At 42.7% G+C, this 18,269-nt stretch overlaps 1 protein-coding gene across 3 annotated transcripts in view; it reads right to left on the reverse strand.

Annotated features, from left to right (window-relative positions):
• Nucleotides 1-18,269, reverse strand: part of Mlh1 (mutL homolog 1) — a 38,072-nt gene that overhangs the window by 12,708 nt on the left and 7,095 nt on the right. For all 3 annotated transcript variants that reach the window (XM_038321633.2, XM_038321635.2, XM_038321634.2), the window contains exons 5-12: nucleotides 16,698-16,770; nucleotides 15,166-15,257; nucleotides 13,960-14,002; nucleotides 13,529-13,617; nucleotides 11,355-11,467; nucleotides 7,070-7,163; nucleotides 5,067-5,220; nucleotides 1,308-1,684 (exon numbers count right to left, since the gene is read on the reverse strand). In XM_038321633.2, coding sequence (XP_038177561.1) covers nucleotides 1,308-1,684; nucleotides 5,067-5,220; nucleotides 7,070-7,163; nucleotides 11,355-11,467; nucleotides 13,529-13,617; nucleotides 13,960-14,002; nucleotides 15,166-15,257; nucleotides 16,698-16,770 — 1,035 coding nt within the window. The remainder of the gene's footprint in view (nucleotides 1-1,307; nucleotides 1,685-5,066; nucleotides 5,221-7,069; nucleotides 7,164-11,354; nucleotides 11,468-13,528; nucleotides 13,618-13,959; nucleotides 14,003-15,165; nucleotides 15,258-16,697; nucleotides 16,771-18,269) is intronic.

Raw genomic sequence — 18,269 nt, forward strand, 5'->3', positions numbered from 1 at the left:
TGCGGCTTTGTTGGAAGGGCTGTGTCACTGGGGGCTCTGAGGTTTCAAAGCCCACTCCCGCCCAGTCTCTCTCACTTCATCTCCAACTTATAAATGGGAATAAGCTCTCAGCTACTGCTCCAGCGCCATGCCTGCTGCCTGCCTACTGCCACGCTTCCTGCTACGATCATGGACTAACCCTCTGAACTCTAAGTAAACCCCTAATTAAAATTATAAGTTGCCTTGGTCACGGTGTCTCTTCTTGCCAACAGAACAGTAACTAAGACAATGCCTTTGGGAAAAGGTGACGTGTGAACTGAGATATGAGCGACAAGACCCAGAGTTCCAGGGTGAGGAACACCAAGGGCAGTGGAAGGGTCTAAGCTCGGCCGGTCCAGGACAGCCACAAGAACCATGGGCGACAGTACCGCGAGGAGGAGGAGGGGGAAGCCAGCAAATGAGGGTTAGGCTGTCATCCTGCCTGCAACGGGAAGCCTTGGGAAGGCTTTCAGCAGTAGGAACAGAACCCTATTTTTGCTTTAACATTTTCTGACTGCTCTATGATAAATAACACTTAGTTCCCCAAATGATGAACAAGTGGAATTATTTCCTTGGCAGGGTAAGAACATTAAATAAGATAATACATATAAAGTACCCATGCTTGGAAAATACCTGCATCATTTTATTCTCTGGAAAAGCTTCCTTAGGAGCCAACTGTCTTGGCAGGACAATGCAGGAATGAGCAAAGTGCAGTTCAGCAGTACATCCGAGTGCAATGCTCACTTCAGCGCCAGAGTTCCTGATAGCATCTCTAGAAAAGCATGCACCTCGGGCAAGTGATTCTGAATTGAGCACTAGGTCACTACCTGCTCAAGAAACGAAGAATGGCTACCTCATAGGCTCAGTGGGATCAGTATCTGGGAACTTGTTAAAGCATGCACTAGAAAGGCCCAAGGTTGAATGGCAGTTCCATTACTCTATCTCCTTACACTCATTCTTCTCCCATAGGCTCATAAACTTCAGGGAATTCTGTAACTGGGCAGCTTCTGAGGAGCAACAGCAGCTGAGGCGAGGATGGAAGAGCCATTTTAGGCTTTTCTCTCCAGTCACATAGGGTGTCAAGGGTTTGTCAAAATGCTTTAAAAGCTGCATCTGTGCTCTTTCCGATGCGTTACTAACACATAAAACCACGGACGTTTAAGAACTCTCACAGGAAACCACGTGAGCCACTGTCAGATGCAGACAAAATACAAGGCCACAGCCCTGTCCCAGTCTGTTTGTGGAGACCCTGCTGGAAGACAGCTTTAGTGAGGAACAAGGGGACACACCTGGGGTTGCCTGGACTGCAAGTGGGTGCTGCTTTCTGTGCCTCTTCTGAAACCTCTTGTACTGCGTCCCTCTCCAAGTTCTGACTCGTGGCAGCTGCTTCAGCGGGGGCTGGAAGCTCAACCATCTCCTCGTCTCTCTGCATGGCATCTTCAGGAGAGCCCTCTGTCCTGTCCCCTCGGACAGGGTCCTGGGGCTGGCTGGACAGAGTCCTGCTCACAGGCTGTAAAAAGGCATCGAGCTTCTGGTCCCGGGAGTCTGTGCGGACCATCTGGTGAGCATAGACCTTGTCAGCACTTCCACTGGCAGATGAGGACGCCACACCTGTTGTGGGCTTAACCACCTCCCCAGAGGGTCCAGCAAGTCCTGGAAGAAAGGTCTGTTTCAAAAGAGAAGACAGAAGAGGAGGACAGACTTTAGTACATAAGTGTGCAGACCCCCAGCAGTAGTGGGTGGAGACATCAGAGCCAGAAGGAGTCATACCAGTTAGTACAGAAACAAATCTATTAAAGGAGTATAAAATGTTCATAGGCATAAAATTAAAAAAAAAATCAAGCAAAGTTCTTATAGTTCTTATAATCTTAAAATAATGTTGAAATGAAAAGTGAAAAGTTTTTATAGCTTGTCTGTTTTACTACTTATGAAAAGATCCTATTTTATTTTTATGGTAAAACACACACAGCATACAACATACCATTTTTTTTTTTTAGAATTTTACAACATACCATTTTAAGCTATTTTTAAGCGAGAACACCGTGGCAGTGCATGGCAGTGAGTACATTCACACAGCTGTGCATCTACTTCCAGACCTTTTCACCCTCCCAACTCACACTCGGCTTCCATTTCCCCTCATCCCAGGCCCTGGCAACTAGCATTCTACTGTTTTGGTTTTTTGTTTTGTTTTGTTTTGTTTTAAAATTTCTTTGTCAGGGGACTGACCCCAGGCCTCTCACCTGCTAAACAAGTACTCTACCACTAAACTATGTCCTCAGAATTCCACTTGTAAACACACTGAAGCCTAACTGAAGTCTAAAATCCCAGAAGCAGGGAGCCCCAGGCCCTGGATTCTAGCTACGAAACAGCAGTCCTACTGTGAGAGAGCAGAGAGCCCCACTGAACGCTAAGATTCACTGTGACGGAGGGTGATGTGTTTACGCCTTGACCAAGAGGAATGCAGAGTGTTCAACAGATTCTCCTGGCATCTTGACGTTCACAGTTTAAACACGGCAAAGCCCTGGGGATGATTCTGATGCAGCCAGCATGGGTTTCACACCAATGGACTCCTGCTATGGGTGCAAGCACTTGCCACTCAGGTTCATGTTTCACTGTGTGCTATCTCTCTCACAGCCCAGCTGGTTCCCACAGAGAAGCCTCAGCCGCATCCCATACACTCACAGCAGAAGCATGCCAGCAATTTATATTTATAGCTTGTCTATTTTACATACTCACCACCAAAAAGAGGAAGATGGACACATGAATGGACCCAACAACGGACATCTTCAGATGAAGAATGACTGGTGTCAAGTGAATGGGAGGGCAGGGCTGACAGTCATCTGGCAAACTGATTGATTCAGGATGTTCCAAGCCAGATCAACAATGTAAATGTCCTTAACATCACTAAGCAGGACATGGGGACAAATACCTCAATGCTAAATTCTATGGAACATGAGAATTTACAGTACTGTGAGAGACAGTCACTGGCAGTATGGAAAACTGCGTGGAAAACTTAAGATCTGAGGATTTTTTTTTTTTTGAGGGATGAAACTAGAATGAACAAAATTTACAAGTAAACAGATTCTAAGATTTATTTATTTGTTTGTTTATTTGTTTATTTATTTATTATGTATACAATATTCTGTCTGTGTGTATGCCTGCAGGCCAGAAGAGGGCACCAGACCCCTTTACAGATGGTTGTGAGCCACCATGTGGTTGCTGGGAATTGAACTCAGGACCTTTGGAAGAACAAGCAATGCTCTTAACTTCTGAGCCATCTCTCCAGCCCCCTCTAGGATGTTTTTGAAGGACTGAGAGATAGCTCAGCAGTTAAAAGCACTGGCTTCTCTTCCAAAGGACCTGGATTCAATTCCCAGTACCCACATAGCAGCTTACAACTGTTTGTAACTACAGTTCCAGGGGATCTAACACCCTGGAATCACACAGACATACATGCAAGAAAAACACCAATCCACATAATATAAAAAGTAAATTAATTAAAAAAGAACGTCTTGTGTCTGAATATAGTTATGTCTCTAATTTCCAACTCCAAGGCAATTCAGAGGGATCAGAGAGAGCTAACTAGTGACACAAAGAAACAATCGGCCAAGCCAAATGTACAAATTATGCTACAGGAAACCTAGAGAAGTCAATGAGAACAGCAAGTTTAAAAACGAGAAGCCCAGGGCTGGCAAGATGGCTCAGTGGGTGATAGGGCTTGTTGCCAAGCTTGACAACCTGAGTTAACTCCTGGAAGCCACATGCTAGAAGGAGAGGACTGACTCCTAAAGTCACCTTCTGATCTCCACATGCTCACCAGAGTACAGGTGTACATCTCCCCGTAGAGAAATGAAAGGGAGAGGCTTTACTTAATTCAAAGGGGCTTAAGGGACTTAAAGACAGGCCTGGTGGCACACTTCTGTAGTCCCAGGTCTTGGGGGGCAGAAGCAGGAGGATCATTAGTTCAAGGTTTCTCAGCCACAAGTAAATTCAAGGCCAACCTGGGCTATAAAACCTTGTTTCCCCCAAAATAAAAATAAATACACACACACACACACACACACACACACACACAGAGAGAGAGAGAGAGAGAGAGAGAGAGAGCGCCAACCTAATAGATTTAAAAATGTAACAATAGACCATCACAAGATACAGATTTGAACAAGGCTGGTAATCAACAGACTCTCTTGATAATTAAAACATATGAATATAGATGCAATTTGAATATAGATAATGCATACATTGAATATAAATGTTACTGCTACTAATTTCTTTTAGGTATAGTATTTATATTATGGTTATGCAAGAAAATTTTAGATGTATGATGAAGTATTAAGGAAGAAATAAATGTCTAAAATGTGCTTTCAGATTTACTTTTCTCTTCCCTAAGGAAGATAGGAATAGCTACAACCAGTAGGGCAAAATGCTGATGATGGATAACAGGTATATGTACTATTTAATTTTAACTCTGCTTAGAAATGTGAATAAAAAAACAAAGTAACAGCTCCATTCAAAAGGGAACACCTGTCCTGAAGACACTCACAGTGCAGAAGACGGGCTGGGAAGAAGGCTCCATGGTAGGAATATCTGCTGTGTAAGCATGGGGCCCTGATTCAAATGCCCAGCACTCAAGTAAAGTCTGGTCTGGCTACAAGCATCTATTACCCAGCTATTGGGGCATAGACAGGCAGATCCTGAGAGCCCACTTGCCAGTCACCCTCACTCAGAGAGCATCAGTTCAGGGAAAGCCATTCTCAAGGCTACAAGGAGGTATAAAAAAAATTCAACATCCTACTCTGGCCTCAACATACAAGTATGAATGTATGACCAGCACACATGTGCATGGAACACACACACACACACACACACACACACACACACACACACAAACACATAAATTCCAGAGGAAAATGTTACCTTTAAGAAAACTATCAAAGCAACACAAAGACAATTCGAAATTATAACAAAAAAAATCTGAGTTTCCACGATATGGAGCACCTTTTAAAGCAGCAGAGGCCCAGAGAGACTGTGGAGGTAGATGCCCTCACCTGGGTGAAATACATCCTGGACGAATTGGACCCCAACAGCTTGCCCTCAATGTGCTGTTGCACACGCTCCAGTATACTCTCCTCATGCAGAAAGTGAACTTCATGCTTGGTGGGGTGCACATTGACATCTACATTCTGGGGACTGATTTCCAAACTGGCATGAAAAAACAGGAGAGAAACCAAATGATGGGGGAAAACTACAGGGTGACTAGACAGTGTGGAGAGGCCCAATCACATGGCCTCAAACCTGAAGATCAAGTCAGAGAGACTGAGGGCCATCTCTGACACCGAGGGGCCATGCAGCTTCCAGGGTGGACACACTGGCTCTCCTCATTGCACAGACTTACAGTGGGAATGAAGTCTACATAAGGCACCATCCATGTATATGGAGGTTATTACAGGTCGGCCGTCAGCACTCTAGAACCGCTGCTGGACTGTGCTCAGGCAGGTGCCTAACTTCCCTGCAAGTTTTCTCAGCTTTAAAGATAGGGCGACTATCAAACTGTTCCCTCTCACTTTTCAAGGGGTAAAAAAAATAGACACAGAAGAATTTGCTAGTCAACTCAAGAGGTCTTTCCCCTGCTCCAAGTCCATCTTTCAGGGCTTACTGATAATGGAGTTTTGTGAGATGAAGCCCTGTCAGCAGAGGCAACTACAGGGACGACAGGAGGGGTTTCCTAAGTCAGTTTTGGGAGCAAACATGCCACACCTCTTGTACACAGAGCCAGCGGCAAGTCATTTCTTCTGGCGGGCAGTACACCCCACAGCAGGTCCTCAGTGCAGAGATCTGCCTCGCTCACTTCTCCCAGCACGGCAAGCCACAGTCAGTGTTTCACCAAGTGATGGAAGGCAAGAGGCTCTGTTAATCCCAGACTGGGGATGGCTGCTCTCTGCAGCTGCTCTTCCTGCCACTCATATCTCACTACTCAACTCCAATTTGAATTCAGTATGCAAATTTTTCATTACTTTCCTTGTTCTGTTGCATGATTTCTATCTCCCGTTTATATCAAAGACAGAACAGCTGATGGATGACATTACGGATTTATTCCTAGCAAGGAAACATGGAATGGTGTCAACAACTACACGCTACATCTGAAAACTACTTTAGTCTATGGCCACAACACCCTGAGCATGCCTGCTCTCACCTAAAACCATTCTGAACCATAGTTCAGACCGTAAGCTTCCTCTCATTTCTGTGAGATCAGAACAAAGAAAATGTTTTTTGAGATAGATTCTTGCTACACTGGCCTCGAACTTAAAATTCTCCAAAACACTGGATTTATAGGACTGTTCCAGAAGGTTCAGCTGAGAATAAACTTCCAACAGAGTTTCTGCCAGAAGGCTAAGGTTTCAAACCTGAAAGAACTCAGTACAAGCTGGGCCCTTGAGTAACCTTGTTGCAAAGAGAATGGTCACTCTTCATGCTGGTTTTGAGAGGCTTTTTTCAGAAAAGCAAGACAAGAAACAAAGAAGAGACCCTGCCTTTTTTTCTTCCTTCCTTCTTTCTTTTTTTGAAAGCACTATGGGGTTTGGTCTGAAGAAGGCAAGTCCCAACACTGAGTGACAACTGAAGCGTGACTACCGACTACGTCCCTGGGGTCTGCCGCACTGAAGACAAGACCTCCACAGGAAGGCGGTTACCATGCAGGCTCACCAACCAGAGCCCACATAAAGATAAAAGAGGAAAACTGACCCCATGAATGTGCCTTCTGACTTCCACATGTGTTCCATGTCCCATGCTTGCTTGTTCACTTTGTCTCTCCTCTCAATTAGAAAAACAAATAAAATCTTTAAAAATGTTTAAAGACTCCCCACAGGACAGGGGGAATGCTGTTTCATGACCCCAGCAGGAGGAACCACAGAGTCCCTGAGTGAGAACTGGACCACTTTCCTGTGGGGAGGGACAGAGCATCCATACACCAGCAGTGCCCAGGATCTCCCCTGGCTGAACACTGCTAGGCAATCTCTTTCCCCGAGGGCGCCGAGGAGTCTGACTGCGTTACCTGAGGTACAGGAATGGGTGTGTGTTTTTGGGCAAATATGCTGCATATACAGTTTCTATGGCTTTTCTCAAGGCAGCTGATTCTACCAGCCGGTCTGAAAAACAAAAAAGCAAGTACTCAGTTCAAAACTGTCCTTCAGGACGAGGTCACAGGTGCTTACCTACATGGTCATGAAGTCGCCTTGGGAAGAAGACCTCGGGAGTGACAGCCTTATCAGATGCCAGGAACAATCACCCCCTACCTGTCACCACTTTAGCCATCTCACTAGGGCTCAGGGCTCTTCCTCCCGCTCAAGCAGCGGAGATTAGATGTCCAATTCTGCCTCATCGCCCCTCCCACCAGCTCCTGTATATTAACTTCGCTGTCTCTGGACCTCAGCAGCCCTTGGATATTTCAGTTCACAAAGACAAAGCTCCCCATCACACATGCCAAGTGCTGAGATATGTGGTGATGAACAACTCGCTCCAGCCTAGTGTGCAGCACTATGACAGAGGTGTGTGTGACACCTGTGAGATGAGACAACAGCCACCTCTGCCCAAGGGGTTCCAACAGCAGGGTTCCTGTAGTTGGCTGTTTTACTCTAGGGGGGACCCTCCATCCTGCTCCCACATAAACACACAGAGAAGTATTCTTACTAAGAAACGCCCGGTCTTAGCTTGGCTTGTTTCTAGTCGGCTTTTCTAACTTATGTTTTGCCTCTGGGCTTTTTACCTTTCTTTATTTTATATATCTTTCTTTCTTTCTTACTCTGTGGCTGGTGGTATGGCCCCCAGTGTCTTTTTCTTCTCCTTTTCTCATTCCTTGCTCTCTCTTCCCTAGATTTCTCCTCCTATCTAGTCTCTCTGCCCACCAGCCCCACCAACTTCTCTCTCCTGTCTACTTCTTGGCCATTCAGCTCTTTATTAGATCAATCAGGTATTTTAGACAGGCACAGTAACACAGTTTTACAAAGTTCAACAAATGCAACATAAAAGAATGCAACACAGCCGGGCAGTGGTGGCACATGCCTTTAATCCCAGCACTCAGAGAGGCAGAGGCAGGAGGATCTCTGTGAGTTCAAGGCTAGCCTGGTCTACAAGAGGTAGTTCCAGTACAGGTTCCCAAACTACTCTGTCTCAATTCCTCCACCCAAAAAAAAAAAAAAAAAAAAAAATGCAACGCATCTTTGTAACACTAAACAAATATTCCACAGCACATACAAGTGTAGCACATCTTAAAATAATAATCCACAACAGGTTCCATACAAATGATGAAAGGTAAGAGCAAGCTTTCTAGTATTTCAGGCAATACAAACAGTTCCTTGCATGGTTAAGGTGATTTAAATGACCCAGGCTTGGTGAAGTTAATATTAATAACAGAGAAAGAACCATTTCAGAAAAACCTAGCTCTCCTTTCTCCCGAGACAGATAGCTTAATGAACTGTTGTCCTGTGAACTGGCAGCCAAGGATATGCCACATCTTTTTATTTCCAAAAATAGTGATGGCTTTATCAACAAGGAGACTATTACATTCTTTTAGTGATCACACAGGCCTGGTGGTGCATCTGACAAGACAGATGGAACAATCTGCTAAGGTCTCTGAAGGTGAGGCTGGCTATCACAGTGACCTTTGCCTCTGTTTCCTAAGTGAGCATGCACAGTAGGACAAAGACTTGCCTCTTTTTGCCATAATGAACAAACTGACCAGTGTTAACACAGACTATGGTACACGGACCCATCAGAAACAAGGGCAGTCAAATGACACTTAACTGACTTGTTTGTCTGCTCCGCAGTCAACAAGTGTAATCAGAATAGTTATTTCTTCTTCTTCTTTTTAAAAAAAAAAAAAAAAACAAACAAACAAAAAAAAAAACACTGATTTACTTTGGGGTGGGGAGCGGCAGGGGTACATGTGGAGGTCAGAGGATGTATTGGTCTGAATAGGTATGGACCCCATAAACTCATGTTTATGAATGCTTGGCCTATAGGGAATGTAACTATTAGGAGGTGCAGCTTTGTTGGTAGAAGTGTGTCACTGTGGGGGTGGGCTTTGAGGTCTCCTGTGCTCAAGCTTTGCCCAGTGTGTCAGTCTCCTTCTGTTGCCTGAAGATCCAGGTGTAGATCTCTCAGCTCCTTCTCTAGTTCCACGTCTGTCTGTGTGCTGCCATTCTCACCATGACGATAATGGACTAAGCCTCTGAAACTGTAAGCCACCCCAATTAAACGTTTTCCTTTCTAAGACTCGCTGTGGTCATGTTGTCTGGTCACAGAAATAGAAACCCTAACTAAAACAGAGGACAATTTGCAGGACTTAGTTCTCTCATGCCACCATGTGGCAGGTCATCAGGCTTGCTGACAAGTGCCTATACCAGCTGAGCCTTCACACTGTCCCGCATGCTGTAATTCTTATGTTTAGAACAAAACAAATAAAGATGTTATTCCCAAGCCTTAGATGTGGAAAGCCTTATTAGCAGGCTTAATACTTCTTGGTAGGGAAGAGACAATGGCTCCTAATAGAAACGCCTTAACAGAAGCTGTCTAACAGTGGCTGGCCTCTCCTAACTCCTCCTGGACCTCTCTGAACAACTGCTGTAAAACACGCATGATTTGGAGGCTAGAGAGGGGGCTCAGCAGCTGAGCACTTGCTGCTGCTATTACACAGGACCCTAGCACACACAGCAGACAGCCACAGCCACCTGCAACTCTAGCTCTAGGGATCCAGTTCTCTCTTCTGGCCTCTGCAGGCACTGCACTCCCACATTGTGCATGTATGAGCACGTGCGCGCACAAAAATAAAAGTAAATAAAAAAGAATTTATAAAAATAAATAACAATCTGTTTTAAGAAGTACAGTTTGAGACATTTATAGCCATTTACTACTGAAAAAAAGGAAAAAAATATTCAATTTCCAATAGCAAACAAAAAAGATGAGAACTAAAATTAGGATAAAATGCTTTCCAATAAAGGCAAAGGACCTGTAAGACACCACAGAGATACACGCACGTTCATGTACACTGCTGCATTATTTACAACAGCAAGAAAATAGGACCACCTTAGATGTTAATCACCAGATTAACAATGAAACTGTGGTCCATACACACAATGGAATGAAATCATCAAGTTTACAGAAAAATGAATGAACTGGAAATCACAGAAGTCAGTTAGGAGGACAAGGGTGGCATGGGCTGGGTCCCTGTGACATGAAGATGGAGACGGACTACTCAACACGGAAGGCACAGCGAGGGGAGGGGAGCTGAAGATGGCCACAAAGGAAGCATGAAAATCCCATGAAACCTAGAAACAAAGTAAATGCATCTCTCTAAGGAAGCCCATACTCTTGGGCTGGAGAGATGCTCAGCAGTTAAGAGCATGTGTTGCTCTTGCAAAGGGCCAGGTTAGTTCTCAGCATCCACATGGTGGTTCACCTAACTCTAGGTCCAGGGGATCTGGCCAGTTCTTACCTCGAAGGCATCAGGTAAACATATTATTGACAAACATACATGGAGGCAAAACATTCACATACTCAAAATAAATAAATCCAAAATAAACTTATTTTAAAAGCCTATACCCTTGTCTTAGATGTGTACTATCCTCTTTTTAATTCTTCCTCTCTCATTCCTTCAATACCTATCTTAAATCTGTATTAAAAACTGATTTTTATTAAACTCCAATTTTGCTTTTTTTAAAAAAAAAAGAACTTTGAAGATAAGAATGTGAAAAATCAAATGCATGGAAAGATGCTTCTTGCATCTGAACAGCAGCTAAGTTCACACTGCTGGGGCTTGGGAGGCAGTGTTACTCTAGCTCCATTGAACACTTGCTATACACAACTAAGCTACACAAATCCAAAAATCAAACTGCACTTACTTAATAAGAATCATGTAAATAATAAGTCATCAGAGAGACAAGAACTAATTCAACCTAATTTAATTTCTTCCTTGATTTCTAGAATTATTCTTAGTGTCATAAATTTAATTCTTTAAAAGAAAAGGGTCTTAGGATTCAGCTTTTTAGTGACAATGCCTATACTCAAGTCTTGATTTTCTGCTGTACAATGTGGAAAAGCAGCCCTGACCTAGGGTCAGAGTAGGGCCTGCTTGTAGAGGCTGTGATGCAGACTCATGAGGAAGGCATTCTGGCCTACACAGCTCAAGGTAATGAACCAGACTGACAGGCAACGATACAGACTTAAGATAAAATAGAGCTAATCTCTGACATGAATTTCCCTGTGTAATCTAACCTGTGAGTCAGGAACTCTCCAGGTTCCATAAACCTCTCTGTGTAGACACTTCACTCTTTCTCACTTACGGTTGATGAAGAGCAGGAAAATGCACTTCTTCACGGAGTAGTTTGCATTGGATATATAGCCATTCATTTTGAAAGACAGGGTTTTATCTTCACACCCAACTTCTATCAGCTCTCTGTTTGGAAAAGAGAAATTTTGAGATTTTTTTTTTAAGTACAAGAAATCTCACGTTATATATATATAATATATATATATATAATATATATAACAGGGCTCTTTCCTTCCCATAAACCAACTCTGGATTAAAAAGAAAGAAAAAGAAAAAGAAAGACCTGACCTGAGACTAAGTTCAGCTGAGGTCCTGAGAGGTCTACACACCATCTGGCCATCTATCTACCCACTCACCTACTCAGTGTTTTCAAGTGTTTGTGTTGAGTGCTGGGCACTACTGTCACTGCTAAGAAGTAAAATGAGTCTAAGCTATATTTACTATGCCTGAATTTTTTTAAATTTATTTTTATTGAGCTCTACATTTTTCTCAGCTCCCCTCCTTGCCTCTCCCCTCCCCTTCAACCCTCTCCCAAGGTCCCCATGCTCCCAATTTACTCAGGAGATCTTTTCTTTCTCTACTTTCCATGTAGATTAGATCTATGTATGTCTCTCTTAGGATCCTCATTGTTGTCTAGGTTCTCTGGGATTGTGACTTGTGGGCTGGTTTTCTTTGCTTTATGTTTAAAAACCACCTATGAGTGAGTACATGTGATAATTATCTTTCTGGGTCTGGGTTACCTCACTCAAAATGTTTTCTAGCTCCATCCATTTGCCTGCAAAATTCAGAATGTCATTATTTTTTTCTCCATTGTGTAAATGCATCACATTTTTCTTATCCATTTTTCAGTTGAGGGGCATTTAGGTTGTTTCCAGGTTCTGGCTTTGATAAACAAAGCTGCTATGAACATAGTTGAGCACATGTCCTTGTGGCATGATTGAGCATCCTTTGGATGTATACCCAAAAGTGGTATTGCTGGGTCTTGAAGAAGATTGTTTCCTAATTTTCTGAGAAATTACCACACTGATATCCAAAGGGGCTGTACCAGATTGCATTCCCACCAGCAATGCAGGAGTGTTCCCTTTCCCCCACAACCTCTACAGAATAAGTTGTCATAAGTGTTTTTGATCTTGACCATTCTTACAGGTGTAAGATGGAATTTCAGAGTTGTTTTGATGTGCATTTTTCTCTGATGACTAAGGATGTTGAGCATTTCCTTAAGTGTTTTTCAACCATTTTAATATTCCTCTGTTGAGGGCTGGAGAGATGGCTCAGAGGTTAAGAGCATTGCCTGCTCTTCCAAAGGTCCTGAGTTCAATTCCCAGCAACCATATGGTGGCTCACAACCATCTGTAATGAGATCTGGTGCCCTCTTCTGGCTTGTAGACATACACACAGACAGAATATTGTATACATAATAAATAAATAAATATTTTTTAAAAAATTCCTCTGTTGAGAGTTCTCTGTTTAGGTCTGTACTCCATTTTTTTTAAAGATTTATTATGTATACAGCATTCTACCTGCATGTATGCCTGCACACCAGAAGAGGGCACCAGATTCCATCATAGATGGTTCTGAGCCACCATGCGGTTGCTGGGAATTGAACTCAGGACCTCTGGAAGAGCAGCAGTAATCTTCACCTCAGACCCATCTCTGCAGCCCGGATTATTTGTTCTTTTGATGACCAATTTCTAGAGTTTTTGTATATTTTGGAGATCAGACCTCTGTCTGATGTGGGGTTAGTAAAGATCTTTTCCCATTCTGCTAACACCCACAAATCTAGACTTTAAGAACAGAAAATTTCATCCAGCTTTTCACCCCTAACTTCTGATACAAATCTTGAAACAAGAAAGGAAATTAATCAATGCTGAATGACAAGCAAATTAAATTACAACAGTAACATTAAGGGCAACAGAATTCTGAATTATAAACATTTTGAAAATGAAAGCCAAAAGAACAAGCGGATTCACAGGCACAGCATTCAGGAGGCAAAACTCCCAGAGAGCACTGACTCCCAGTGAGACAGTGACCACATCAGCCCCCTGAAATCCACCAACAGGCCTGCACACCCGACCACACCAGCCCTAGCAGCCTCCACTGTCCCCGCAGCTTTCAGAACAACACAACGGGTGATGAACCAAGGGAGGGAATTCCAAAGACTTCACTATGCCTGGGCTACTCACATACCGGCTAACAGCGTTTCCAAAGATGGAGCGAATGTTGTCCACGGTCGTGGCATTGGGTAGTGTTCTGATATCAGCCACTGTCTCACCTTGCTGAAAAAGAACAGACAGCATGGTGATTTGACATCCAATGGCCTGGAGAAGTAGAAATTATTTCTTAAAAATGTCCTACATTTCTTTCCTATTGTCCTTCAAAAATCAAATTTAGTGACTAGAGAGATGGACCAGTCATTAAAAACACTGGCTACTAGTCTCTTTCCTGCATCCACACAGCGCTCACAGTCATCTGCAACTCCAGTTCCAAGGGATCTGATGCCCTCTTCTGGCCTCTGTAGGCACCAAGCATGAACATGGTGCAGAAAAATACATGCAGCTAAAACATTTGTACATATAAAACAAAAATAAATATATCTTTAAAAAAAAATCATGACTTACTTTTTTAACTGAGAAACTAATGCCTGAATTGTGTATTGAATACCTGGAAAAGAAAAGGCAAAAGCTATGTAGAGGATAGTCAAATACATAATAAATTCAGAGATCTACTTTTAATTAAATAAATTGGTTGATTTATAAGAAAAAGATGATTTAAACAAAGATATATGCAATCAAAATACCTTGGTATAACCTATATTATCTACAAGAAAACAAAACAACAGAGACTCATGGAGACAACATTGCCAACCATGACACAGAATGTTAGAGGCTGCTGACTGGATCTTGGCCCAGTCTGAACCTACAGGGTTATTTTCATGATTGGCTCCTTTACTCCTTCCTCAGCTGGTCCTGCTCCAGTACCCACAGGCTCTGTGAAGATGACTTCATCACGCCTCTGTCAACCAACACCGCTGAGAACAGTGCTTAGGGAATGTGTCTATTAAGTACAGTTTTCCACCTTACCACACTTAGAACCAAAAGAGTCACTGAGAACATTTTTGACACTGATTTATACAATTGTAGTAGTGGGAGTGAGGAGGGTTAGGGTACCTAATACATAAACCTCTTCCTGTATGGACAAATATATTTTATAAATACTAAAAGACAGTTGACACAAACCACTATTAAGATTCAAAGACACTTGGGATCAAACCCACGCTGCAGCCACTTGTGCCAATATATTACATTTATCAAAACATAATTCTGCTTTTAGGTGCCCTGAGACCCTTCTGTTAACAGCCTCCAAGTTGCTTTGGGAAACTCCTTTAATCCCATCTCTCCCAAGGCATACTAATAAAGACTGCCAACCAACAAGTTTTCCCGGAGCTGTGGGTACAAAACCATGGATCCCGGTAACGCCAGTCATAGCACTGTGCAGGACAGAACTTCAAAGGAGAGGCAGAGGACAGGAGGACCATCTGTTGCCCTGTGCTACCTCTTCCTACCCAATAAGCAACCATTCAATGATTTCTTTTTGAGACAAGGTAGCTAAGATCAGTTTGCGTTATCTGCCAGCAAAGAACCTACCAAAGGAGACCAACTGTACCCCTCACAAGATGGGTCAAGACTTAGGACTGATGAGCAAACTGGTACCAGAGTAGCACATAGGTAAGTTTTGTTGTCTGCACCTAGTTTAATTTGCAAGCACTGGGGCATGTTCTTTTAATGACAGAGCCCAAGGACTCACTCCCAGATTTTGGACAGTACCTGCCAACAACTTCCAAAATTTTCCCATACTCTTCACTTGGATTTTTCAAGGCTTTCCTCCTTGTCATTATGTTGTAAAAAAGGTCTTCCACCTGAAGAGAGATCCCGTTATCTTGTAAGTTCATGGACGTACATGGAAAGCTTTGCACTGTCTATCTAAAACTGGACCTCAGGTTAGTGAATCCAGGGACATTACCAACAGCACTGTTCTCAGTCCTGATTTTTTTTTTGGGGGGGAGGGGGGGATAAGAAAGCATCAACAAAGGAGTTAAAGAGTATTTTTCCTGTATCCCACATTCACTCACTTCTCAAACAGATAATGGGGGATGGCTCTACGGCATGCTGTTTGTTAAAAGTATAAAGAACTAAAAATATGGGGACATTTAAAATTATTGTCTTGTTCAAAAGAGTAGAAAATTTGGTAAGACATGAATGTAACTCTACAATCAATTACTATATTACATGGCATTCAGAGACATTTTTCAAACTAAAGAAAATTATAAAACTCTGGAGATAATTTGGAGTTCTCAACAATCATCCGATGTATGCAGCTAAGGCCCGCCTAGCTAGCACCATAGTGGCATTTCAATTGTATTTTAATAAAGACAACCTGGAAACCTGAAAAGCAAAACAGCCAGCCACTGGCTCTTACCCTGATCTGGGACTGAAATGGCAATTCCTGCCTCGGAATCTCAGAATGAGACTGCGTGTTGACCACGGTTTCCTCCTGTTTTATAATACTCTCTAGGGCTGGGATTAAGACATGCACCACCCGATTTCTATGGTAACTAGTGTAGCTACTGGGATTAAAAGTGCGTGTCACTGTGGCTACCAGGAATAAAGGTGTGTGTTACCATATCCTGGTCTGTAAGGCTGACCAGTAGGACTGTTTTACTCTCAGATCTTCAGGCAGTCTTTATTACAATACAATTGACATGCCACCACACAGCACTTTGAAGCACATGCTTGCTTCTGTCTCCTACCTGCCTATCATGCTCAGGACTTGAGATGTGCCACAACTGGGGTCAGGAGTGAAGGGACAGAGATGTGTAAGATGACAGGGAGGTGCCCATGGGAAAGACTGGAAAGACACTGAGATACTAGAAGGCTTTTGACTTACAACACTCATGACCCACCCATGGCCCTGAGGCAGCTGAGCAGAAATTCTCTGCTCTGCTGGAGACACTGGAAACTGAATTCTGAGATGTTAGTGACCTGCCTGTGAACACATGAGCACTGAAAGGTGAGACTGGGACTCCGACCCATGTCTTCTAGGCCACCATAATGATTTCTCAATGCCAACTGCTCTGCCACTGATGTTTACATCCCAGCCCCTTACAAAAGACAAGCTGCCATGCCATAAATCCCAATCATCATTTTTCTTACTTGGAAGCTTGGGTATCTTGGGGCTTCTATTACAAGTCAAAATTTATCTGACTTTTACACCAGGAACTCAGAGCCCATTTTACTTTTACTTCAGCATTCCTACTAAGCTGTGTGTCCCATGTTTTATTCCGATGTGCCATTCTTACCGTAATCTGGGTGCCCTGGTTGCCTGCACATGGCTTAGGAGGGGCTTTCAGCTTTCCATCTGAGTAGCTTGCTCTAGTCAAAAACCATAGAAGATTATTAGTATTTAACAGGATGCTTAGCCAGGCATAAAAACAAAAACCCTAATATAGACATTGCAGCATATATCTGTAACCCTGACACGAGAAATCCCTTGAAAGTCCCTAAACTACATGAAACAATAAATATATTAATACTTCATATTTAAAAGACGAACTTCATTATTAAAAAAAAAAAGCTTGCAAGCGGGCGGTGGTGGCGCATGCCTTTAATCCCAGCACTCGGGAGGCAGAGGCAGGAGGATCTTTGTGAGTTCAAGACCAGCCTGGTCTACAAGAGCTAGTTCCAGGACAGGCTCTAAAGCTGCAGAGAAACCCTGTCTCGAAAAACCAAATAAATAAATAAATAAATAAATTGATTAATTAAAAAAGCTTGCAAATAAATAAAAACCTCATACGCCAAAATTAACCAGGCCCAAAGCCTATATAGCTCATTGAACTTCTATACAGTTAGAATAGACATTGAGAAATGAATCTGTGGAGCTCCAAATTAAATTTACACCTTCAGTATGAAATACACTTTATTTACATACTTAACCACCACCCAACACAAAACCCATGACAGAACTAGTAAAACAATACACTTTCTAATCTTTCATAATTGTGTCTATTACTTGGATTTGGTTTATATTGCATTTTATTTAAAAATGAAAATTGTATCAATACATTATAACATAGCCATATTATATACTGCTAATTGGATTTTAATTTAAGGCAGATCTTATAGAGGCATTTTATTTTATCTTACTTTAATTTTATGTGCACTGGTGTTTTGCCTGCATGTATATCTGTGTAAAGATTCTGGATCCCCTGGAAATGGAGTTACAGATAGTCTTGAGCTGCCATGTGGGTGCAGGGAACTGAACTGGGGTCCTTTGGAAGAGCAGCCAATGCTCTTAACTGTTGAGTCATCTCTCCAGCCCTAGAGGCATTTTCTTAATTGAGGCTCCCTCTTCTCAAGTAACTTTAGCTTGTCTCAAGTTGATATAAAACTATCAAGCATAGGAAGGCACTGGGGGGTCAAAACGATACCTCTGGATTTCACCCTGACTCAGAAGGGAGCCAGTAGAAACCCCAGATAGGGCATAACACAAAACCGGAGATCAAGAAACAGGTACCTCAAGCTATTTACAAAAAACCTAACTCACAACTGTGTCTCTGGTTTATAACATTCCGGCCAGTCCACCCAAATTCACTTAGACTCAAGACCCCTAACATCAGCCTTGCATACTCTGAAGCACTCTCTATTACGTCACACACTAGTATGCTGAAGAAGATGGAGGACACGGAATTTCCTATTTTAATTTATAAACAACTTGCACGCTTAAAATGTATTTTCTTGCTGCTTTTCTTTCTTTCTGCATTCATTAGGTACTACTACTAGTCTTCAGCCAGTGGCAGCCAGTGCTTACAAAAACAAGAGCATGATTTTGATTTCTTTTTTTTTTTTTTTTTTTCCGAGACAGGGTTTCTTTG

This window comes from Arvicola amphibius, chromosome 3 (assembly GCF_903992535.2).
Source record: "Arvicola amphibius chromosome 3, mArvAmp1.2, whole genome shotgun sequence".
NCBI lineage: Eukaryota > Metazoa > Chordata > Mammalia > Rodentia > Cricetidae > Arvicola > Arvicola amphibius.